This window comes from Candoia aspera, chromosome 11, assembly GCF_035149785.1.
Source record: "Candoia aspera isolate rCanAsp1 chromosome 11, rCanAsp1.hap2, whole genome shotgun sequence".
NCBI lineage: Eukaryota > Metazoa > Chordata > Lepidosauria > Squamata > Boidae > Candoia > Candoia aspera.
This window is the reverse complement of record NC_086163.1, coordinates 7,246,163-7,272,011: the sequence shown is the minus strand read 5'-3', so window position 1 is coordinate 7,272,011 and position 25,849 is coordinate 7,246,163. Positions and strand designations below refer to the sequence as shown.

Genomic DNA, 25,849 nt, shown 5'->3' with positions numbered 1-25,849 from the left:
CTGGTTTTAAACCCCGGTGTTTTTAGATCTAGTTATATTGAAGGCTGCCTTTTCTCATCAGAGGCCTTTTCTGGATTTTAAAGATGTCTTTTGAGGCCCCGTGATTCTGGAAAATGTATGTCCTGTGAAGATTTGTCTAGCACTTTACTTGCTGAAGAAACTGAAGACGTGCAGCAGAAAATGCACATTGACATCTATTAAAGTAGATGGCAGTGTATATTTTCTGCTTCTGTTTTTACTTTCTTTTTGGTTTGCTACTTACAGAGAATAATTGATTTAAAAATTATATTCTGTATATTGCATTTGATTAACTTTCATTTTTAACTCTACTATGTTCTCTTCTTGAGGTAAGCCTCTCTGAGTTTTCTGAACTCATGAAGAATGAGCTAAAATAGTAAATAAAAACAATAGTAACAACAGTCTGTATGGTTGCAGAAGTACTAGCGAGAGATTTAACCTGAGTTAAAAGCTATTTCCATGCTTTTTCTCATCATGTTGCTTAATGTGTCAGTTTCATAACTATTCATGTAGAGATGTATTCAATATCTTCATGCCTTGCAATTTATAAGTATGCAACTATGTGTACACATTATGTGCACATGTCCCCAGCTGGTGAGCATTTGTGTGGAGTTTATGAACAGTCCATACTGTATAAATTGAACACATAAATAAAATTTGTAACTCAAAAATTTCATTGCTGAGTTGAAGAAGGGCACAATCCAAAAGATAACAGTATTTTGTTCTGCAGATGGGTCAGGAAGTGAGACTTAGGCTGTTTGCTAAACATTATGGCACAGCAAAATACTCCCCATCCACTCATTATGATCAGGAGGAGCATTGAACCTGCTACTTCGGCCCTAATATCAGTTTTGTCATCTGTTGCAGCGATTGGTACTTGGACATTGTAGGCACTAACGTCCTATATACTCTGCACCATCTCTTACCAGCTAGGGAAGGTAACCATAAACAGATCAAGTTTTGGAGGTTTGAATTCAGCAGGAGCCCTGGTTAGAAAAGATGCTCCTGAACATGAGGAGAGAGCTAAAATAATACCGAGGAATTAAATAGCAGAGTTAATTGCAATTGCAACCAAATTGCAAGTATTGTAAGCGCAAAAGGCTTCTAATATAGATGTCCTGGATTCAGTGTATCGGTTTGGTCCAGGGGTCAGTGAATGCTATTGGACATTTATTATTTTTGAAGTAAAAGGCACATTTATTAAGACATCCACAGGACAGAAAAACTTCATGCACCTACATCTTGAAGAGAGAGAGAGAGAGAAAGAGACAGGAAATTCCACTGATCTCTTAAAAACACAGACTCCTTTAATATACAAAAGAACAGATGCGAAGCAGACCCTGGGACAGCATGTGAAGTTCCTCATCTCTCTCTCTCTCTCTGCCTTTGCCCTAGCAGTGAAAATAGCATCATAGATGCAAAGAGATGATGCAGTCTACAACATCATCTGTATAGGAGCTGACCTCCTCCTTGGGATCAAGTGATAGCAGAGAACCAACTGTTTGTTCTTTTTTCCATCAAGTCATATCTGATTCTTGGGAACTCTGTGGTTAAAAGCTCTCCAGGCTGTCTTGCCTCTTGTCATATTGCTCAATTCTTATGAGTGCATTCTTGTGGCTTCCACTACTTCATCTATCCATGCCTCTTCTTTTCCCTCCATGCACCTTCCCCAGCCTTATCCTCTTTTCCATAGATGCATCACCCCTCAGGATGCGTCCAAAGTATGGCAGTTTTTGTTTCACGATCCCTGTTTCCATGAGCATTCATGCTTGGTTTCTTCTTGTATTGACCGGTTGATGGCCATCCAAGGAATGTGAAGCAGCTATCTCCAGCACCGTTGCTCAAAGAAATCAATCTTCTTCCACTAAAAGTATTTTCAGTAAGCTCCAAAATTTTCTTTACATCAGCAGCTAGACTTCCCAAAGGCTTTGATCCAGTCATGTCAGATTTCCTAGACCAGCCTTTCTCAACTTTTTGACCGTAGAGGAACCCTTGAAATATTTTCTGGGCCTCGGGGGAACCCCTGCACATTCAGGCTCAAATATAAGCCAGAGGTTACAAAATTATGGCATTCATTTCACGGGTAGGCCTGTCTATATGCACTAACAGTGTTCTTAAACTAAAAATAAAGCATGAAGCTTACCTCTTCCATGTGAAGTTGCCTGAATTTGAAATAATTTTTTAAATAGATCGTGGTTTTCCAGGGAACCCCTCATGACCTCTTGGAACCCTGGTGGAGAAACCCTGGGCTAGACTTACTTGGTAAAGCTCTTTGCTTTTCCCTGGTAGCCAAGTACTTATCCCCAGACCCGGGTGCCTCAGCTTTTGCCAACATGACATTCTTTTTTTTTTTTTTAGATTTTTTTATCCCACCTTTATTATTTCTATAAATAACTCAAGGTGGGGAACATACCTAATTGTATGTATGTATGTATGTATTTACTATCCCACCTTTATTATTTTTATAAATAACTCAAGGCGGCAAACATACCTAATACTCCTTCCTCCTCCTGTTTGCCCCACAACAACAACCCTGTCAGGTGAGTTGGACTGAGAGAGAGGGACTTTTCATTGTTGTTGTTGTTGTTGGGGTTCTTCTCATGAGTTTTCTTGGCATATTTAGAGAAGTAGATTAATTAATTCCTCATGACGCCACAGCCAGTAGCATTGCTGCAATCTCTTCTGTTCCCACCTGATCATATGCCTGTCTGGCATATTTCATTTTGGTCCAGTGCCTGTTCTGACTGTACTGCAGCCTGCATCCAGGGAGGTGGAGGGTTTAGACTCTTAAGGTGGGCCATCTTCCCTCTGCCACAGTGGAATTTCTGTGGCATTCTGCAGAATATCCTGCTGTCATTGCCACTCAGAGACATGCCCCCCTTTTTACCTCTTTCCTGTTTTGAAGAAAATTGTTTCCATGGTTTGGAAGAAAAGGGAAGATTTGAACTTCCTTTGCTGAGTCTTCTGGGTTTCTGTTTGAAGTCATTGTTGTTTATTCGTTCAGTCGCTTCCGACTCTTCGTGACTTCATGGACCAGCCCACGCCAGAGCTTCCTGTCGGTCGTCAACACCCCCAGCTCCCCCAGGGACGAGTCCGTCACCTCTAGAATATCATCCATCCACCTTGCCCTTGGTCAGCCCTCTTCCTTTTGCCCTCCACTTTCCCTAGCATCATCATCATCTCCAGGGTGTCCTGTCTTCTCATTGTGTGGCCAAAGTATTTCAGTTTTGGGAGTGTTAATTACAAATTTCCTTTCTACTCCCCTTCTTTTCTTCTCAAGAAATTGGAGGGGGGGGGAATATTGAAAGTGAGCAGCTTAAGCTGAAAAACTCTTCCATAGGTTTGGGTGGACAAATCACTTAGTCACTCACTATGAGCTGATTGTTCTTATCTGAAAAATGTGAATATACCACATCCCCCTTCCATTTTAATCTTATCACTTCCAGAAGCTTGCAGACTGGGGTATAAACCTCTGGAGAGGTGGAGCTTTGCTGTCTTTCTTTCTGTTTCTTCTTCGCTCATTTGAATCTTGAATGTATATTCATTAAAAATAAATTAAACAGGTATATGCCTGGCTTGCTATGTGCCTCCAAACAGGATGCAGTGTTAAAATGTGCCTTGTATAAAATATCAACTTTTGTATGGTATAAAGTAATAGAATACCCACGTACCCCTGTACACACACAGACACAAACACACACACACACACACACACATAAATACATTTGGGCAACTGTTGGCCATTAGTAACATCATAGGGTGTTAAAACATCTTTTCAGCAATGTTATATAAGGCAATATAATTTCCTAGAAAATGTAAAAGTTATATATTCACAAGAGTTGTTCACATATAGTTTTGTTCCTTGTGGAGTCAAGCTAGAGAAGGGGAGGATTGCCGATTATGGCTAGAAATCATGCACGTTGGACACCTTCAGGTTCCCTTGATTTAGATTTTGGAACCAAACACTTTGCTGATAGAGATTTAAAAATGAATTTTGGGAGGAGGATAGGTTTTAATCTATGGAATTCCAGAAGGATAACCTTTAAAAGCTAAGTAAATATAAGGTCCAGACCCAAGGCCCTTTTGGAAAACCTTTTACATCTTTGAGAATGTTTAGTTTACATGGGAAGCAGAAGGAGTGTGTCCTGTTGGCCTATGATTTTGCAGAAACAGTTTGGTCTCTGGGTTTGGGAAGTTTTATATCTCTACAGGCAACATAGCAGGGATAGATACAATGTAGATTGGGGTATATTTTTATAATCATAATAAGAAGAAATTAAATGTATATGCCACCCAACTCCCAGCAACTTTTAATAGATTGCTGGATGATTCCTGGTAAAACTGTATGTCTTTCTCACTCTCTATTGATTAATTATTGTAACAAGATAAAATCTGACCATGATCTATGTGCTAAGTCAACTATATAGTTATGGTTCTATTACCACCACCACCACCACCCCCAGGCCAACTCTCATGGTTTCGACTGTATTTTTTGGACAACAGAACATTGCAGTTGTATTTGGGGGAGAGTTTCTATGAAGGGTCAGCAGAAAGGGGCCAAGTTGGCAGTAGAGATCAAAGAATAAAATTACAATTGAAAAGTTTAGCTTGAACCAGAAGCAGTTTCTGAGGCCACAGCATTCTTTTTCACATTCCTGGGATTGCAAAACTCAGTGTTTGCTGTTAGCTCTGAATGTTTTAGAATGGAGTGTTTCAGAAAGATATCCCAGTGCATACATTAGACAGCAGTGAAGCCCATCCTTATCTCCAAATATGTTCTTAAAAGCTTCTCTTTTCCACAAGTTTAGGAACTGTGGCTCCTTTGCTCCAATGATTTAAACCAATTCAGAGGCCTCGGAAAAGTTGCATGTCTCCAAATTGTGGTTTCTTTTGCAAGAACAAGAAGCAATTATAGCTTCCACTGTCTTAGTCAGATTTCCTAGAATTTCCCAGCATTCCCCAGCATTCCATTTAATCTGCAGCATCTAGCTTGATGACGCGGATGCTGTGGAATTTCCTAAAAATCTTGGGCGTCTCTTCGAGAGCCTTTCAAAAAAAAGCTGCAACCAAATTCTAATGTTTTACATCACAGAATGAGACAATGAATCAGAGACTGAAGAATAACAATAGGAAGGGTGGCTAATTTTAAATGTAATTACATTCAGTTTAGTTTTGTCCTGACTTTTTGGAGGAGCCCAGCATGTCATTCAAAAAGAAGTATAACTTTAGCCTAGAAGAGAAGGTGTGTCCCTGTTTATACAGATAGTCCTCGCTTAATGAACACAATTGGGACTGGAATTTTGGTAGCTAAGCGAAGTGGTCATTAAGCAAATCCAACCCGATTTTACAACCTTTTGTGGTGGTGGTTAAGTGAATCACTGCAGGCATTAAGCAAGCCACATGGTTGTTAAGTGAATTGTGCGGTTCCTCATTGATTTTGCTTGCCAGAAACCAGCCAGGAAGATCAAAAATGGCGATCATGTGACCATGGGACATGTGATGGTCATAAATGCAAACCGGTTGCCAAGTGCCTGAATTGTGATCATGTACCATAGGGACACTTTGATGGCTGAAAGCGAAGAGGAACTGAGGAGCCTTATGATGAAGGTGAAAGAAGAAGTGCAAAAGCTGGCTTGCAGCTCAACCTCAAAAAAACCAAGATTATGGCAACCAGCTTGATTGATAACTGGCAAATAGAGGGAGAAAATGTAGAAGCAGTGAAAGACTTTGTATTTCTAGGTGCAAAGATTACTGCAGATGCTGACTGCAGTCAGGAAATCAGAAGACGCTTAATCCTTGGGAGAAGAGCAATGACAAATCTCGATAAAATAGTTAAGAGCAGAGACATCACACTGGCAACAAAGGCCCGCATAGTTAAAGCAATGGTGTTCCCTGTAGTAACATATGGCTGCAAGAGCTGGACCATAAGGAAGGCTGGGAGAAGGAAGATAGATGCTTTTGAACTGTGGTGTTGGAGGAAAATTCTGAGAGTGCCTTGGACTGCGAGAAGATCTAACCAGTCCATACTCCAGGAAATAAAGCCAGACTGCTCACTTGAGGGAATGATATTCAAGGCAAAACTGAAATACTTTGGCCACATAATGAGAAGACAGGACACCCTGGAGAAGATGCTGATGCTAGGGAGAGTGGAAGGCAAAAGGAAGAGGGGCCGACCAAGGGCAAGGTGGTTGGATGATATTCTAGAGGTGACGGACTCGTCCCTGGGGGAGCTGGGGGTGCTGACGACCGACAGGAAGCTCTGGCGTGGGCTGGTCCATGAAGTCACGAAGAGTTGGAAGCGACTAAACGAATAAAAAACAAACAACCATAGGGAAGCTGTGACGGTCATAGATGTAAGGACCGGTTGTAAGTTGGTTTTTTCAGCACTGTCCTAAGTCCAAACCATCACTAAATGAATGGTTGTTAAGTGAGGACTATCTGTAACAGCGAATTCAGGGATTAGGTTAAGCCATAACATTGTGCAACATCGTGAACCCAGGCTTAAGGTGTGCAACTCTCTAATTGAGGAAGAAATCAATTCAGCTTGCAAACATTGTTTCTTTCAAACTCCCATCTGAACTGCAGGGACAATTCTTCTGGCCTTCTTTATAAGTTGTTTTTAACAGTCACAGAAATAATGGTTGCATGAAATGAATCTAGAGAGCCTTCAGTGAGGTTTTAGAATCCAGATTGTTGGTTTGATGGGGTAGTCTACGATAGCCTTTCTCAACCTTTTGACCCTGGAGGAACCCTTGAAATATTTTTCAGGCCTCGGGGAACCCCTGCACATTCAGGCTCAAATACAGGCCAGAAGTTGCAAAATTATGATATTCATTTCACGTGTAGGCCTGCATAGATGCATTAACAGTGTTCTTAAACTAAAATTAAAGAATGAAACATACCTCTTTCATGTGAAGTTGCCTGAATTTGAAATAATTTTTTTAATAAATTGTGATCTCCCAGAAAACCCCTAGTGACCTCTTGTGGAACCCGAGGGTGCCACAGAACCCTGGCTGAGAAACCTTGGTCTACAAAGGTCGACGAAAAGCATAGTAACTGTTTATAGAATTCTGGAAAAGAAGGTAGAAAAAAAATGACTGAGGGCTTAAGTATGGCTATTCGTTTTTTGGGGGTGGGGGAACGGCGAGGAGAATTGCTATACCAAAAGTCAAACCAGCGGCACTTCTTTGCTGAAAATGTGTCAATGGATTTGTGTGTCCCGGTGGCAGATTTGTGAAGCTGGGCATAATTTATTGTATCAGCGTGTGAACACGGTAATTCATTTTAAGTTTTCTTCAGGGAACAGTGTCCAATTCTCTTCTGTTTGGGTGTAATGGAACAGAATGCTACTGTTTTGAATTTGCTGGAGGGAAACACTATAGTGGCTGTTTGGTAGATAAGCCGATCGAGTTGAGTTTGGGGAGGGCGAGGATGCAGGGTTTTTTTTTCTTTTTTAGCACTACTGTGACCAAGAGATCTAGCAGATAATGGTGACTGATGTCTGTTTCTTACAGATACGGACCCCAAGGAACTCTGATGTAAAGTTAGATATTGGGGAAAGGGAAGCAGGGGCAAACAAGGGAAAATATGAAATATTTAAGACACACTTCTCAGTGGACTAAATTGGGAGCACAGAAAAGAGAGACTAGGGAATATAAGTCGCAAACCATATGCCTATCCAACAAAGTGGATTAGCTCTCTCCAACTTGGACTCCTTCCAGATATGTCAGCTTTAACTTCTGGCGTTCTTGGCGCTGGTTCTGATGATGGGGGACTGTAGCCATTTGGAGACAAGCAGGTTGGTCAAGATTAAGGTAGACTGCAGTGCTTTCGTTGAGTAGGAAGCATGTAGGGGTAGAGTAAGGCTTTGTGAAACTTCATTGTCTTCTAACTGTAGGTCCAGCCAGGATCCTCCAGGTGTGTCTGTGCTATAGTACCCAGAACTCCCAACCAACGTGGTCAGCCCCTGAGAATTCTGGACATTGGGGCTTCAACATATCAGGAGGGTCCCAGGATTAGAAATGCGATTGTAAGTTGTTAGGGAGGTCAGTAGAGTTGACACGAAAATAATGGAGGGGGCCTTTTATGGGAGAGGGGGCATAGATTTACTCTTTAAAGAGGACCACCAGAGTGCATTGGTGATAGTAAGTCTGGTTCTACAACTCATATGACCAATGAGCATGCTAGTGAATGGGCTCCCATACCAACTTTTATCCAATTTGGGAAAAAAGAGCCATCTGAGAGCTTATCCATACAGGACTGTAATATTCTCGGGATTCTCCCGTAACCTCTCAAGGTGTGGTCACTAAAATCTCATGGGATTTTGGCCATTTTTAATTGTTAAAGTTGGAGGCACTTGGGTCGTTCTGCAGGATGGCATGATGGTGCCCAGAGTTTGAAAAAGTGTCCAGATCCTGCTTTATGACATAGCTGCCTGTGTTGGAACCTAATACTCTTCAGCTAGATTAGATTTAATGTCAAGTATGTGGGGTAATATATAATTCCATGGAGTTTGTTTTGGAGAGCTGATGGGAATTCCAATGGGCTGACACAGAGATTAGGGTAGGAGAGTTGTGAGCTGGTGGGGCAGATGCAATGATGAGTAACAAATATTTTCATTTTTGTAGTGGGAAACACGGACAATCTTTCAAGATGTTTTTCTGCTCTAGTCTGAAATATGAAAGCGTCTGTTGATTTTTAATATCTTTCCACTTCATATTCAATTTGTATATCAAAATAAATAAGACAAAACAGGATGACAGCTACATTGGCTGCTTGGGTTTTATGAGGTTGCTGTGATCTGAAGAATGTCTAGGTAATTAGAGATGTGATGACAAGAGAAGTTATTTATGTCCTTATCGTTCAAGTAAAGTTTGAGGAACTGATCTCCTGAGCCGCGCATCTCCTGAAGTTTGGATTCGGAATGTCCACCTGCATTCCAGCTGTTGCTACCGAAATGTTTGCAAGGACAGCTCTTGGGAATGGGGTGTTTGTTGTCTGGGATGAAAGTCTTGCATAAGTTGGAAGACCTTTAGCTGGAGACCCAGGCCAAGAAGAGGATCAGGAGGTATGGAAATAAGGCTAGTCTCTCTCTCAGCCCAGCTCACCTCACAGGGTTGCTGTTGTGGGGAAAATAGGAGGAGGAAGGAGTATGAGATATGTCCACCGCCCTGAGTTATTCATAAAAATAATAAAGGCAGGATAAAAATTAAATAAATAAATATATAACCACCTCCATTGTGCTTTTATTGGCATCTAGTCTGACTTCAGTCATTAGGATTTGCCTAGGCTGGTCCCAATGTTTGCTATACATTTTAAGGTAGATGTGCCACCCAGATGGCTTGTTAAACCAGCAAGGTTTTTGCTGGGGATGTCCAATGAATTCTGGCTCATCTCTACTTCCTAAGATACCCCAGCTGTGCTTTGATCTTTATGACTAATTATAATTTATAAAACAGGTCAAAAAGTGACTTTTTGATTAGCGTGGCTTTCTAGCAATTAATTCCTAACCACAGGTGAATTTAGGGGTAGGGTGGAGAAAGGATAAATTTGCCTTGCATAATCTTGTGTGTGTGTGAGAGAGAACAGACTGACTGACTGACTGACTGAATTTTTCAAACCAAAGTCAGTGGAAATTTTTCTTCTTGAGTTTCATGCTAGTTATTAGAGAAGCCAAGAATGTATTTTGGGTATTGTGGATCTCAAATGCATCTTAACTGTACTGGACAGGAAGCCAAGTCATGGTGCTGCAGAAGATAACTTATATTCTTAAGAACAAGCTTACTTGTAGTTTCTTTTTTAAAAAAACGAATTCCTTTCGTTGGGTTTCTAATTCATTCCTTCTTTTGAGTTTAGGAGAAATGATTATGCTGGGGGAAAAATGGTTAACTGAATATCTATTGAACGGAATTTGTACTATTTTGGAAACCTATTCAACCCCTTGTCTGTGGTACTTTAGGGTGGCCTACATCATTATTTTTTATGTTTTATTTATTTTATTGTAATTTCTTTTATTGTTGTATGCCACCCAGAGTCATTGAGAGTTGGGTGGCGTACACATTTAATAAATTATATGATGATGATGATGATGATGATGATGATGATGATGATGATGATGGTCTCCGCTCCCTCATTCTATCCTCATAGGTACTTCATCAGGTAGGCTGAGCTGAGGGTGAAAGACCTGGTTTCCATAAATCAGGATTTAGCTGTTTCAGAATGTGAACCAAATACTAGGCAGTGAATCATGACTTGTAATTCTGTAACTCATTTGAAGCCATAGTTTGTGGTAGGTTAATGGATTTTGGCTTGCCTTAAGCATGGCGCTGGTCCGTGAAGTCACAAAGAGTCAGAAGCGACTGAACGAATAAACAACAGCAACAACAACAACAACTTAAGCATGGCATCGTCCTGATCTGGATGCATTGCTGGGGTAGCTTACATGGTAGGCTGCACCTTCACAAGGGATATTTCTCGTGTTTTTGTATTATCTCAGGAAGGTCGCCCTTGTGCTTTTGCGGTGTCCAGATTAAATGACATCAGATGTCCTTTTTCTGCTGTGCAGTAAGCATCTGTTACAACAGGGGTCAATAAAGGGCCCATGACACTTTATTGAAAATTTCATGGACAGTCAAGAAAACAAACAAATGGATAATAGAATAAATCACCAGTTCTCACCTGAAGCACAAATGACCCTCTGGAGAAGGCTCTAATGCTGGGAAAGGTGGAAGGAAAGAGAAGAGGACAACCAGCAGCGAGGGGGATGGGCTCAGTTACAGTGATGATGGGTGTACCATTGAAAGACCTGAAAGACCAGGTTAGGGACAGATCATCATCAAGAAAATCTATCTGTGTGGTTGCTAAGAGTCAACAGTGACTTGATGGCACATAATCAATTGAGTCAATGGCAATGTGGTAACAAAGGTATGAGGTTCACCTTCTCTTCTGCTGTGTGGAGAAATCCAGAATCGTCTTCCCAACATTTTGCTACCCAGTTGGGCAAGCCGTTCCAGCAAAAGAGAGCATCATTTCTAGAACAAGGCAAGCTGCCCACAACGCTACCCTCAGCTTCAGCTCATCTCTAGATCGGTTTTGCAAGGGCTGAAAGAAAACTGTGCCACATTTCACAAATGTTTTTAAGCCCATGGTTTACCCTTGAGGCTGGCTGACTGTCCAGCTAACCCAAAGCCTCCAAGGAAAAAGTGATTATTGCTGTCTCTATGGGAATCCAGTCCAACTGTGTTTATTTTGGTACTTCTTGATAGTGAGTGTGAATCTGAAAAGCTTTTTCTTTCCCTCTGCGTCTTTTGTTTGTTTGTTTGGGGTTTTTTTCTCCTTCCTTTCTCTGCAAAGAAGCAGCAGTCTGTAGAACACAGCATCAGCCTCTAGCCGCTGCTTGGTTTCCAATAATTCCTCTGAGCTCTTCCTGGCCTTCTTAGAAAATAAAGTGCGTAACAACTGTCTGCTGGTTTGTTAGGAATTCTGCTCGCCTCTGCCCAGACACAAACAGAACTAAACTGGGATGATCAATGGCATCTCGGAGCTGGAGAGAACCCTTCTTAGTTTGTTTTCTGGGACTGTCCTATCCTACACAGAAGCCATGGTTTGATTGTGCTAGTAACAAAATTAAAATTAAAAATGGAGCCAGCTCTCTCTGCACAATTTGGGGTTTAAGAACTTTTTTAAAAAAATAACTGGAATGCATATAATCACAGTGATCTTTATGAAAATCAAGATTCTAACACTGCTTCATCACCATCTAATGGTAAGTGGTAGAAGATGATGGCGCTGACGGTGTTCAGACAAAAGCTAGATAGTGTAGCAAGTGGCACACTCAAGCACGCATTCAACGACAGTCCAGAGACCAGGCTCTTTCTGCTGCTTTAATGAGGCAAATTAACTAGTACAAGAAGAAAGCTGCAAATGGAGAATTCCCGCTCAAACCAAGATTTAAAACTACATGCCTCTAATCTAACCCCCTACCCTTTCCCCTACTAAAGCAGGCAACCCTGCTTCCCATGCCAGATGGCTCTTCTGGCATTCCTCTGCCCCTGAGGGCTGCTCTGCCAATAAGTCTTCAGCCATAACAATCCTGTTCACACTCCAGTCTGGCACCCCTCCCTTCTGGTGACACAAAGTCTGTTAACACCGGAATGTAAAAGATGGAAGCGATCCCGATAAGAGGGTTCTGTGGACCTTTGATCGGGGAGTCTGACAGATAGCCATCGGTATTGCTGCGGTGCCTTGATGACGTAGGGACGCAGTGGCGGTGCGGGTTAAACCGCTGAGCTGCTGAGCTTGCCGATCGGAAGGTCGGTGGTTTGAATCCACGTGACGGGGTGAGCTCCCGTTGCTAGTCCCAGCTCCTGCCAACCTAGCAGTTTGAAAACATGAAAATGTGAGTAGATTAATAGGTACCGCTTTGGCGGGCAGGTAACGCTTTCCATTTAGTCATGCCAGCCACATGACCACGGAAGTGTCTTCGGACAAACGCCGGCTCTTCGGCTTTGAAATGGAGATGAGCACCGCCCCCTAGAGTCGGATGCGACTGGACTTAATGTCACGGGAAACCTTAACCTTTACCTTTACCTTTACCCTTGGACGAAGTGATCTCTGAGGTCCCTTCCATCCCTTATATTCTGTGATTCTGTGAAACCATCATGGTACTTCGGATTTGTCAGTCGTCACTCATGCTACACACAAGTGTCTGGAGCAGTGTTTCTCGACCTTAGCAACTTTAAGATGTGTGGACTTCAGCTCCCAGGATGCCAGGAGCTGAAGTCCACACATCTTAAGGTTGCTAAGGCTGAGGAACTCTGCTCTGAAGTATTGTATCATCTCATGAAGTTGGGTGCATGACAACAGCAAAAATCTCAGTAACGTATGAACAAAGCACAAACTCTTTTTGCCAGCCCATTTGAAGTCATCCCAGATGTGGCATCCATGCTCTGTCTCCTTCACTTTTGACCATATGTCTCTTCCAGGACCTTTCCTTCTCATCCTTTGCTTGTGGCAATATATTTTAACGAAAAACGCAGCTAGTCTTTTGGCATATTAGGGTGGAAACCCAGCTCCGTCTTCCATCTTTCTGAAAGGATCCAGCTCGGGAGCTTGATGGCAGTTTTCCTTGACCGAATTTGGTTTCCTTTGACTCGCAGGCTGGGCATGTGCTCTGTGTTTTGCAGTGACCCTCCAGATGGTTGAAGAAACAGCTCAGGTTCATTAACATTCAGATAAATGGTCATGAAACTGAAAAAATAAGATCAGCAGGAAGAGGGGGGGCGGAGAGAAAAACTGCAGCTGAGATAGTGGGAGATCTGTTTGGGCAGCTGCAGATTGGACTTCCTCAGCTTTTTTTCAGTAAGAAAAACTGTATCTTGGAGTCATCCATGGCGTTTGCACACATTCTCATGACGCAGTTGCTTTTTGGAGTAGGCAGTATTATGCAAAGTGTAAAAATGAAGTAAGAGACATGATATAATAAAGAAATTAAAGGCATGGGGTAAAAAAGAAGGAACTACAGGTAGTCCTTGCTTAACGACCAGAATTGGGACTGGTATTTTGGTTGCTAAGTGAAGCGGTCATTAAGTGAATCCAACCTGATTTTGTGACTTTTTTTGCAGCTGTCGTTAAGCAAATCACCCCATTTGTTAAGCGAACCATGTAGTCATTAAGCGAATCACATGGTTCCCTATTGATTTTGCTTGCCAGAAGCCAGCCAGGAAGGTTGAAAATGGCAATCACATGACCACAAGATTCTGTAACGGTCATAAATGTGAACTGGGTGCCAAGCGCCCAAATTGTGATCACGTGACCTGAAATGCTGTGACGGTTGTAAGTGTGAGAACCGGCTGTAAGTCGGTTTTTCAGCACCGTTGTAAGTCCGAACTGTTGCTAAAGGAATGGTTGTTAAGCAAGGACTACCTGTAATGATGTGCTGTATTTTTAAATTCCATGACTTGGTCTTGGACCATAAATGAACAAACTAAATCTAGTTTACAATAGTGCCACTCATTCTACTTCTTACTTTTCTGTCTTTGCAAATCATCCTTGCTTCCATCACATCTGGACACTACGTCAGACGTAACCATTTGTCCTTTAATCTCCAGTTCTCGCTCCTTGAGAATCTCATCAGCTCTACCCAACCATAATTTCCTTGATTTTCCCTTTCTTCTTAACCCACCTTTTTGGCAGTAATATGGAAATGGTTTGTCATTGCCATTGCCTTCTTCCAGGATCTTCCACTTCTCTAGCCTATAGCCCAGGAATTTCCTAGTGGTCTCCCATCCCAGCACTACGGGGTGGGGGGTTAACACTGCTTAGCTTCCAAGGCCAGATGAGGTCAGCTAGGCACTTTGACCTGCTGAAATGATACCCTTTAAAAGTACTTCCCATTTAGTAAAAGAAGAGGATTGAGGAACAAAAATCAACCAAGAGATTATGTTAAGCAGCTACAGCACGCAGTTATTAGGTTCATGCGGCATGTTAAGCTAGCTTAAAATGTAGGGTAGTTTGCAGTGCAGGCTAACAAGGGATCCCGGCCATTGTCTTAGTGTGTTTGGTGGGCCAGGCCATCCAATGCACACTTCACATATTTTGATATCACTGGTTAGGTGAACCCAGCCCTTGCACTTCACAAGCATGTTGTATGAACCCAGCTTTTGGGTTGGCTCTCCGGTATGTTCTTCAACTCTCTCATAAATCTTAAGTTCTCAAACTTTTCATTGATTTGTGAGGCTCTGAGCGCTCCATCTAAAGAACTGCAGAAAAGTACTTTTGGACTAGATTCATCAGGTTGCTTTAAACGGGAAGGCGTTCAATTTAATATTTAATGTGCGAAACCATCTTTTGCAAGGCTGCTCTGTACTTCTGATGAGGCAGCAGGGGTGGAACAACAGCTCGGTTTCAGTAGGCTGTACCTCCAAGAATATTTCTCCCAATTGCATGGCAGGGGTAGCTGAGATAGGAGAACCAGATCTTGTATTTGTTTATTTTTTCTTGTTGTGGCAGAATAGCCTTCCCCAGTAGGACCCTTTCCAAAACTCACTCCCCAAACCAACATTTAGAAGACACCTCATTGAGGGAAGCTGGGTTCTTGCAGAAGAAGACCATTAGGCTCGCATACCTGAAGGAGACTTTGGAATGTTCTGAAATTCCAGGAAGGAATCCAGCTAGGGGTTGGGTTGGTTCTGGTTCTGGTTCTGGTTCTGGTTCTTTCCACCTCCCTCTTTGAATCTCTCCCATGATTAAAGACAATGGTTTCATCTCTTAGAGAGCTTAGCCAAAATCCTCTTAGAGAAGCCATGGAGAGATCAGACAGCTGTGTGGTTCTTTGGTGCCAAGTAGGGATAACAGCACTACTTCTGGGTCTTGCCTGGGTCAAATGGCTGGAGCGTTGACTGTGTCCTCTGTGGCCTGAAGAAACAAACCAGGAGCTAGACCAGCCTCTCTTGGCTTCTCTGAAGGGGGGACAGAGGGAATTTTAAACAGAAGCAGACAAGGTGCCTTCTAACACTTGTTTTAGTAAATAGGGTTGACCTTCCTCCCTCAGTTGGCTGCCTTTGGGATGGGTTGGACTACAGCTCCCACAGTGCCCTGCTGGCACTGCCGGTGAAGAGGCTGGCAGGGCTGTTGAGAGTATGAACCATTGGCCCACATCTTGGTTGAGTGGTGAAGCCAGAAGGATGGCCTTCGATGCATCACAGTTGCCCTCAGTCCCATGACGTTTAGTGTGAGGACCAGGCTTCTAATTTGTTACTGGGGGTGGGGTGGGAGGGAGGCATTCTGGCGGGAGTAGCAATTAAGCTTCCCCCTTTCTCTTGTTTTAGGTTGTGGATAGCATATTTTACTAATTAATCCGTGGACTGTATATATACCTACAGTAGGTGGCAATATCTTGCCATGTTGGCTGATCTCACATAGTGCTTGGATGGGGGACCAATAGGAAATCTAAGGGAACTCAGAAAACCGGGAGTCTCAAACCATTGATGTATTGTCACCAAGGACATGGAGATGTCCTTGAAGTCTCCCGGGGTGCAGCTCAAGAGGGGCTTACCTTTGCTGCACACCTCTGCTTCCTCAGGCGTGTGCTTCAATGCTTACAGTGCACTCCAGGGGAAGAAAGAAAGGGTTCTGCAAACTGGATGAATGTACAAAGTAAACCTATTTCAGGGCTTACGTTATTTTCAGCAGCCACAACTGGGGGCAGTGTGTGGTCCTAAGTCTGTGGGTTGCCAGTTCAGGAATTGGCGATGATTCCTGAGAAATATAAACGTTGGAATCCCATGGAGTTTGTACACAGTTTTCACCAGAAAGTAAGAAGTCCCTTTGGAAAGAAGAGCTTGAAGGACTTGTTGAGAGTTAGCGTAAAGTTCCTCCAAACATAATAGAGATGATTAAAGGAGATTAAAACTGGGTTGGAGGCTAGGGTTGGCAATCACATCTTGATCCAGATGAAGAAAGAAGGCCACAGAAGAAGTTATTTCATCGTAGACATCCGGAGGGTTTCCTTATTTTAAACCCATCTTCTCCCACCTGGTTCCCTGCAGAAGTCCTGAGGCAGCAATTCCCAGAACAGAAAGCTGTCCTAGACTTTCCCAGGAACTCGACTGAATTCTGAAGAACCAACAGTTGCAGCTTCCCAAAAGTCTTGAGGGAGGCTGGCTATTCCAGATGGAGCTTCAGCTCATCCTATTTTCCCAATCAGTGATTAACAGCATTTTTGGCATTGTGGTCTCCATGGAGCCAGAGTTGGCCTTTGCCTTCCAAGCCGTGAAGATTTATGCGTCAGCAATTTCTAAATCTCTCTGAAAATGAAAGAAATGCTGGTTTTTCTTTAGAAGACATAATATGAACCAGTCCAGCTAAATAACCTCTGGAAAATATTAAGTTTATTAACAGGAAGAGCTCCACAGCTCAGCTGTTTTGCGTAGAAAAGGTCCTGGGTTCAGTCTACCCTGTGTGGATTGCTTTGTTTTTAAGGATGAGCGAGCAGTCTCTCCTGAGTTTAACACGGCTTCTGCGGGCCAGAACAGACAGCGTCTGAGTTTACAGTTTAACTAAACTGAGTTCAGCAGCTGAGGCCAGAAGGAATATGGCCTTCTGAGGAGTGCTGGCAGCATTAGGCTGGTCTTGTCTGGGCTCAGAAGCTAAGCAGGGTTGAGCCAGGTTTGGGCTTGGATGGGGAAATCTCAGGGCTGTGGATTCCACTGGGAAGTTGAAGCAGCAATCCAGATGAAATCAAGCTATTTTATTTATTTATTACTAAATTTATACACCACTGCCAAATAAACTATTTTGCATATTGCAAAAAAAAAAAAAAAAAGGAAAACTATTACAGGTAGTCCTTGACTTACGACTCACAGTGTTCCAGGGTTGTGTGATCACCATTTGCAACCTTCCCAGCTGGCTTCCGACAATCAAAATCAATGGGATTCGCTTAACGACTGCGGCAAAAACAGTAAAATCGGGCGTGACTCACTTAACCGCCACCTCACTTAGCAATGGAAGTTCCAGTCCCAATTGTGGTCGTAAGTTGAGGACTACCTTTATGCCCAGTTTAGATGGCATGCTCTTGACTCTTCCAGTGGTTTGCCCATGGGTCCATCTCTGCACCCAGGAGCAGGACTACCAAGCCGGGCAGGTCCCCTCCTGCCTTTAGGAGTTTGACCATTCTGGATCACCTGGATTGGGCACCAGGTAGCTCACACTTTTTTTGTTCTTTTTAGCCCTCCTGGCCAAAATCATGCGTCCAAAAGTTATGTTTTTCGATAGGAAGCATTTCCATTGGAAAATTTTTTAAAAACCCAGTTTCTAGCCTGCTGCCTTAACCACGACACCAAACTGGCTCCCCTGGGGAAAAAATGGCTTGCTTCTTTGGCAAATAGCAGGGACATTTAAAGACATCATCTGCTGTTTTCCATCTGGGTCCACATTAAAAAGTTTCAAAGATCATGGAATAGAGTTGGAAGGGACCGTTTCGGACCCCATCTCCAGCTCTCCTTGCACAGCAGAGGAATCCAGATGAAAGCATCTAATAGAATATTGGAAGCTCAGGGTTGAATTGTGGAGTCCTTGGTGCTCTCTGAGCTTGGTTATTTGCTTGCAGATGTTTCGTTACCCAATTAGAAACTTTTTCCTACCCTTAAAGATGGCAGAATGAGAGCCCTTGAACAGAGCATTTATTTATTCCTGAACCTTAAGAAAAAAGGCTCATTTATTCTCCGCAGGATTCCGAAAAGCAGAGTTGGACCACACAGTCCTGGATCGGCTTAGTCCCCAAGACTAAGTGATTCAAATGTCTCTGTGTTTAATTTTTAAGAGCACGGGTAGCATGGATGACACTTATTACAAAGTGGAAAATTTCCCCCACGGCTGTCCACAACTCCCCCCCCCACTTCCCCACCCCCCCAGTGTCCATTTCCTCCTGTGTTTTTAGATTGCATCTCTTGAGCAAAGCAGGGCTTCACCTGCATAACTTTTTAATGTACTCTCTCAGTGGAAGATCTCGGGTCTCAAATTTCCTGAGTGCACAAGATAATTGCACTTTGGTAGATACAGGATGACGCACAAGATCAGGAGGAACCCCAGGGACTTCCATTTAGAAGCGTGGAATGATTCTCTGGGTAGATGGGTAAACAGAAGGTTAACGGGCTTTCTGCATAACTGGCCCTTTGTTTGAGAAAAATGGTCCCCCCCCCCCCAAAAAAAATGTGATAGAACAGTTTTAACCTACAATTGAAGTACTTTGCAAACCAGAAAGTAATTACTTGAATGCAAAAGAATACACACAGATCACAAACAAAAAACCCACTGGGTTCTTTTGAAAGTAGCAGTGTAATATTGCACAAGGCTGTTTTGGACTTAGCTGTGTTTCTGCAAGAATGCTGATAACTTTCCCGCGACCATTTGGGAATTGAGAGGCTACAGTGACATCTTTAATGTTTGTTTGTTTATTTATTCATCACAAACCTTAAAAAGGCTGCCCAGCTCAAACAGTATGATACACAGTAAACTAAAAAGAAGAAAAAGCAACAGAAGCCCTATAACAATAAACAGGCAATATATCAATGCAGAATGTAAAAAAAAAAAAAGTTCACAGGCATCTGCTCTGACATTCCCACTTGCACATCTGGAATAATACAGTTCACAAAGGATTAGTGCCTTTGCTAAAGAGGAGGGAATAGCCTCCAGAATTGATTTCCAAGATATTCACAAAGTTTCTGTCTGTAATTGATAGGAAAAAGGACTCCCTGTTGGATAGAGATGGCTTCTAACTCTGGTTGATTCCCTGAGCTGACTGGGCGGGCTGCTGGGGATAAACGTACACAACGGTTAGGAAAAGAAAAATCAAATTCTCCTATTGAAAGCTTGGCAACTCGAAGACAAGGGTGATAATTCTGCCAGACCCGAGAAGCTAGTTTTCTACATGCAGGTTTTGTTTCTTTGTTACAAAATGGGACAAATAAATTAAATTTTCCTTACTTAGTTATTTTTTTGTCCATAGGGGGCTCAAAAGAACTTCAGAGCATAAGAAATATACAGGGGAAATTACATACAGTAAGAAACTGAAAATGCCCTGTAAATATTACCATAACTAAAAAGATGAGAAAGAACCCATCTGGAATCCAGTGCGAAACTTGGCAACGGCCAGACCTTAAAAATCAAAAGCCGGCTGAAGTAGGAAAGGTTTCCAGTGGGGGGGAAACGCGCACACACACACACACAAACACACACACAAGAGCTTGTTGGATTTCCAAAGAAGAGGGCATTTGAAAAGTGTGGAGCCACCACAAGTAAGCCTATGTCTCTGCTGTGTTCATTTGCCTCCTATCTTGGACATCAGAGGATTAAATCTGATCTTAAGGCTCTGGTTCAGGACAGGGAGAGTCTCAAGGAGTTACTTTCTTTATTTTATTCATTACATTTGCCTTCTACCTTATGGATAAGGCTTTCCGTATTTCACCCTCTGTGAAAGGAGAGACGGGTTGCAAATTCCACAGCTATGTTCTCTGGTGATGCCTCTTAATGTACTGCTCCGTCTCTTATGGCTTCAGCTAATAATGCTTAATTTTTTTTTTTTAAAAAAAAGCATGCCTCAACGTGAATGTGAATTCAGTAAGCAGATTCATTGGCCGTGCAGACTTTCCAGCTGGAGTCTGCCAGGATTAATCCCTACACCGTGCTGGGGACAGTGTCACTTTTATATGCACAGACCTTTTCTCTTGAGAAGACAACGTAATGGGGGCGGGGTGTCTCCTCATGTTATCACCATCACAACAGCCCTGTGAAGTAGGTTGGGCTAAGCATCCAAGCTCCCCTGACATTTTGGATGGAAGGGGACTTCAGGGGTGTCCAAGAACAGGCCTGTTTAGGCTTGAAATACCCCAAGCTGCATCCCCCTTTGCACCCCAACCCATCTTAGCATTTTTTCGAAGACTCAGGGACAGATCTGGGCATTTCTCAGCAGCAGTTCAACCTCCCTGTAGCCAGCTCAGGTGGAACGCCAAGCTTTTATTATATCCCTACTGTCGGCGTTATTTTTTAAAAGTTGCAGGCTCTGCCTGTTTGCAAAGACTTCGTGGAAGCTCCTGCCATGGGAGGGCTTACATTGAAGCCTCAAAGTGCAGATGGAAGTTGCTGTGCCTCACTCCTGCCATTAAATCTTGGAGATGTTTGTGGTGCACACAGGTGCAGCCTCTGGGTTTATACTGGGTTGGATCTTAGCCTGACACATGTAGCCCCTCACTCTTTAATCGAGGACCCCGATCATTAGTTAAGTCCTTCCTATTCCATTGAGATCTTTGGCGTTTCTGCTAATGTAACCGTGTTTTCTGTTCTGATCTTTCTCTGAGGTGAGCATAAGCTCTTTCCTGGGAGCTGAAAGTGCATCCTAGAGCAGAAAGGAAGGAACTGGAATGCCCAAAACTAATTTGGCTAGGATTTGAACCAGGGACTTCCTACCAGATAGGCGCTTGCTGAATTTTAGATTCTGGATGTAATCTCTTCTTTGTCTCTTTCCCCCCCTTTAAATAACATTCTTCGAATGATTCATGGAAATTAATATTAGTCTCATCACTTTTAATTTGGTGCTTTTATGCTAAACTGTGGGAAGTGGATAGTTTTGAAGCAAAGGTACCCATTTTCAGGGCAATTTTAGATTGTCTCTCATATAATTATCTGTCTAGGTTTATCTGGTTCATCTTTAGCTCTCCCGGGAACAGACTGTGATATTTTGTATGGAAGAGGTCAGCTTCCTGAAAATTTTCACTTCCAAAGGTGCTGGTCCTTATGAAGGACTGCAGGGATGCCATGCAGAAATCTTAGGTTCCAGAGGGGAGACTGTATTAAAATTCCAATTATAATGGCCACAAGTTATTTTTCTCCTACAAAGTTAAGTGTTTGCCTTTGTGTATATGTGTATGTGTTTGACTATTTCTTTCATGCACACCGAAATGCATACTGTGTGCAAGTTTGTGTGTGCATAATTGCTCCATTCTAATAATATTTACAGGTGTGTAAATATGTTTTTCTTAGTGCAGACTTTAAATTGCCTTGGTGCAAAAGTTGGTGTATTTATTATGTATTGCACACATTACTAATGTAAGAACACGTTATACACCTATTTATATTTTATACAAAGATGTGTATACCACCCCACTCCATGCAACTCCTTGGTTAGAAATATATTTTCAGTGCACTTCCAATTGTAAATAAAATTGGTTTTGATAAATGGATAGCTCTTGGCAACAGTCTGATTCTTAATCTTTGTTCACAGGAATAACCACATATGTTTTATTCATCACTTTATGTTAGTTCCATGTTAGCTATCCTGTTTTAGGTGATACATATTTTCACTCTATAGATTGTAATATTTTAGATTAATACTTTCACAGTTAATTAACATACCATTATAGTAGCATATGTTACAGTACGTTATTATAGAAACTCTTTCTTATGTTAGTATTTTATCTCACCCATTTGGTTTTACTTTTGAGTTGTCTATTTTTAAATTTTGCTGGTTGTTGATTGAATAATCATTATTATGTATCCTTGTTAGGTTTTTAAAAAGTGCTAAGTTGAATCACTAATTTTTTTTTCTTGTTTGTTTTTCCTGCAGCCAACTGGGTACATGGAAAGCTCCATTTCCTACAGTTCAATTGAAGATATTCAGTTGCTCTCTTGGGAGAATGCCCCAAAGTATTGTTTACAGCTCACGATCCCTGGGGGGACAGTCTTGTTGCAGGTATAGTAAGCACAATAGAAAACTTGTTTGCTTTCTTACCATTGAATCTTTCCCATTTCTCCCTTGCTCAAGTCCAGTGATAACTCATGATGGTCAGAATTAACTGTGATTTGTTATTTGCTGATAGATTTCAGCATTTCTGTAGTCGTGGCTGATCTTGAAAAGCTAAGCAGGATCAGGGTTGAGTGCACTTGGCTGGAAATTCCAGGATTGGGATTGGGCAGTTGAAGAAACATCTCACGCAAGGGCAAACGATTCCATATTATTGCCAAGAAAACCCCAGGGAGGTGTCCACATCAAGACTTGAGCTTAATTTGAAGAAGGCTGTACTTTTTAAGAGATTCTGGCCAAATAGGGGCTGGCAGAATGGTAAATAAAAACTTGCTTGGCCTTGACAACTGTTTCTTTTGCCATTATCTAGAGCTGGTCTAATGTCTAAGCACAATTGGAACTGGCATTTTGGTTGCTAAACAAAGCGGTCATTAAGTGAATCTCAACTGATTTTATTACCTTTTTTGCGGCGGTCGTAAGTGAATCACTGCGGGGTTTAAGTGAACCATGTGGTCATTAAGCAAATCATGCAGTTCCCTATTGATTTTGCTTGCCAGAAGCGGGCCAGAAAGGTTGAAAATAGCAGTCACGTGACCATGGGATGCTGCATAAGTGCGAATTGGTTGCCAAGCATCCAAATAATGCTCATGTGACCATGTGGACGCTGCAACAATTATAAGTGCAAGTACCAGTTGTAAGTTGTTTTTTTCAGCACCGTCGTAAGTCTGAACCATAATAAACAAATGGTTGTTAAATGAGGACTACCTGTATTGCTTGGTTCCCTAAACCAGAAGTAGTCTGTGTTGGGTTGCTCAGAACCAAATCTCTTTAAAAAATAAACAAAAAGGGATCAATATTTCTGTGCGATTCGGGGGGCATGACAAAGGAGAGAGAGCTCAAGTTTCAGAGCACATTTTTGTTATTGTTGTTTCACCATTGAAAGGAGAAAGAATCTTGCCTTATATTTGTTTATCAGATTTATACCCCATCTTTCCTTCAGGGGTTCAAATCTGTTTTCTCTGAATGCAGAGGGTTTTTCAGAATATTACCAATGTTTCCTGGGGTTCATGTTGATGGGGAAGGTTAATAATAAGGAACAGTATGTTGGTTTATGAAACTTCCCCTGTTTTGGGGAAATTGGCTTCTCCAAGAACCAGAGATACTCCAGTATTAAAGTCCAAGCTGTGTTTTTATGCATGATTACTTTGCAACAAGCTTCAAGGAGCACCATGATTGTTTTTCTTCTTCCTAAGCAAACACAGATTGGATTATACTGCAAAACACACACAAATCAGCAGTGTTGAAAGCTTCTGTTATTCATATCATTCATATATGTAGTGATCAAGGAAGTTGGTTTCCAGTGTTGTTATTGATTAATTAAATGTTTTCCCCCGTTTGTCCCAAGTGATCAAGGCCACCAGCAACAACCAGACCCATCCCCATAAAACAAACAGAAACATGATTAAGATACACATATCAATGTTCAGTTCATTGCAGAAATGATTTTGAAATCCCTTAATTCTCTTAACAGTGGTGTAACACAAAAATACTCTAAGTAAAGCACTTGGAGTGCTCTACTATAGCTTGAGAGAGAGATAAATATCTTGGACCTCACAAGCAGGCCTCTGAAAGCAGAGGGCATCTTTAGGGAGGCCTATCCTTCAGATCTCAAAGAATCCATAATCGGAGAGGTGGTTCCCCAGGTCCTTAAGACGATTAAGCTCTTTGAGGCTTCAAAGTTTAGAATCAGCTGCTTGAATAATGTACAGAAAGCAACTGGCAGCCAATGCAGATCTTTCAAGGTGGGCATAATTAGGTCTTGGGATCATATAATTGTTAGCAACTGAACGGCTATATCTTGTGTCAATCGAAGCTTTCAGTCTTCAGCCGTTACAGTTTTATACGGAGTACATTGTAGAAGTCTAACTGTGATGTAATCATGGCAGATCCAGTCAATTCTGGAGTGGTTGCAGCTGGTGCATTAAATAATACAAAAGCATTCCTTGCCACTGTTGCTACATGCAGATCCAGAGACAGTTGGGGTCTAACATCATTCCCAAATTGTGGATTTGCTCTTTCAGAAAAAGTGCAACCCCATCAAGAACAGGCTGAACCTCAACCCAGAGTTTGGTTTCCCACTGACTAGCACTTCTGTCTTTTCTGACTTTAGTTTCAGTTGCCCCTGCCTCATCTGTCCTATTATTGAACTTGTTAATGTTCAAAGATGTCATCTGCTTTCCTGGAAAGCTCTGAAGAAACTCTCCAGTACTTTCATATAAATATTACACAATATAGGGGTAGGGAGGTACCCTCTGGGATATCCCAGACCCAAACAGCTCAGATGCTCAGAAGTAAACCCCATCAACAACAGGAAGGCTCCAAAAACAATGGGAAGGGCCTCATGGTCCAGATCTTCTGAGTGATCCAGGGGGACCCCATGATAAGTCACAGAGAGATTCAAGAGAACTAACTGTACTCAGCCCATCTGTTTCCTGGCATCTGTCACACACTAAGGCAACCCAGACCATTTTATTCCTGCATCCCACCCCAAATCCTGCAACTGGCATCTTCCTAGGTATATCCCTCCCACACTAAAAAAAAAAAAAAGCATTATTTTTAGATACGTTTTCTGAAAAATCCAAGCTATAAAACATTTGGACTGTACGTAATGATACATGTTTTCAAATCCCTATTTCTTTGCGTTCTCGTTTTATTTCCAACACGATTAAGAAAAACACTCAAAAATATGGATGGGGATTGTTTATGCTGAAAAAATTAGTGAAACACGTCTGAAGTCCAAGCTCCTGGCTACGTTTCAAGGAAGTTTGGCCGGCCTGGTAGATTTTTATCTGCAGCGGCGGGCCGTATTTTGTTGCTGTTATTCCAAGAACAAATTAATAGCATTTGTGAGAAGTGGGCATTTGAAGAGGGAAGCTTTGCCTGAATGTTTTCCCACTTGAAGCACTGAGGTCATAATATTGTTTCATCAGCACCGATAACAGAATTTGAATGGATTCCAGGTTTCCCTGATTATTTATCTTGGACCCTCCCAGCAGCTGTTGAGCAAAGCTGCCTTGCAGTTCCCTTGCAGGACAGAGAGGAACTCAGTACCAGCACAATTGCTCCCCTACATTTTTAGCTGGAGCTGTTGCACTGGGTCTCCTGATGTGTGATGGGCTGGGGATGCTCTTAAAAGGTAGATGTTGTTGGATGCCATTCCGGTGCTTGACAAGCACTGAAAGAGAAGCCAATTACTGGGGGAATTCAGATGGAAAAACTAAATTTAAGTCATAACCCAATAAATAATATAATTACACAAGGCATGTTAGATAGTGAACGCAACTGCTTTTTTCTCTTTCTGCAGATAATCTGAAAATCTTAGTGTTCAGTTGTATGTCACCTTTTTCCTCCTGTGCATTGATTTGGCAGAAAGCTGTGATTTCTTTGATTTTTTTTTTAAAGAAAGAAATTCTAGTTTGTCTTCAGGAAAAAAAATGAATGGAGAATCGAAGTTTTAAGTTGCAGGATTTTGAGTGC

At 42.1% G+C, this 25,849-nt stretch overlaps 1 protein-coding gene across 1 annotated transcript in view; it reads left to right on the top strand.

Moving 5' to 3' along the window:
• CMIP (c-Maf inducing protein) overlaps positions 1–25,849 on the top strand; it is a 155,659-nt gene that overhangs the window by 69,263 nt on the left and 60,547 nt on the right. The window contains exon 2 of the mRNA XM_063312806.1: positions 22,136–22,261. Within this exon, the coding sequence (XP_063168876.1) occupies positions 22,136–22,261 (126 nt within the window). The remainder of the gene's footprint in view (positions 1–22,135; positions 22,262–25,849) is intronic.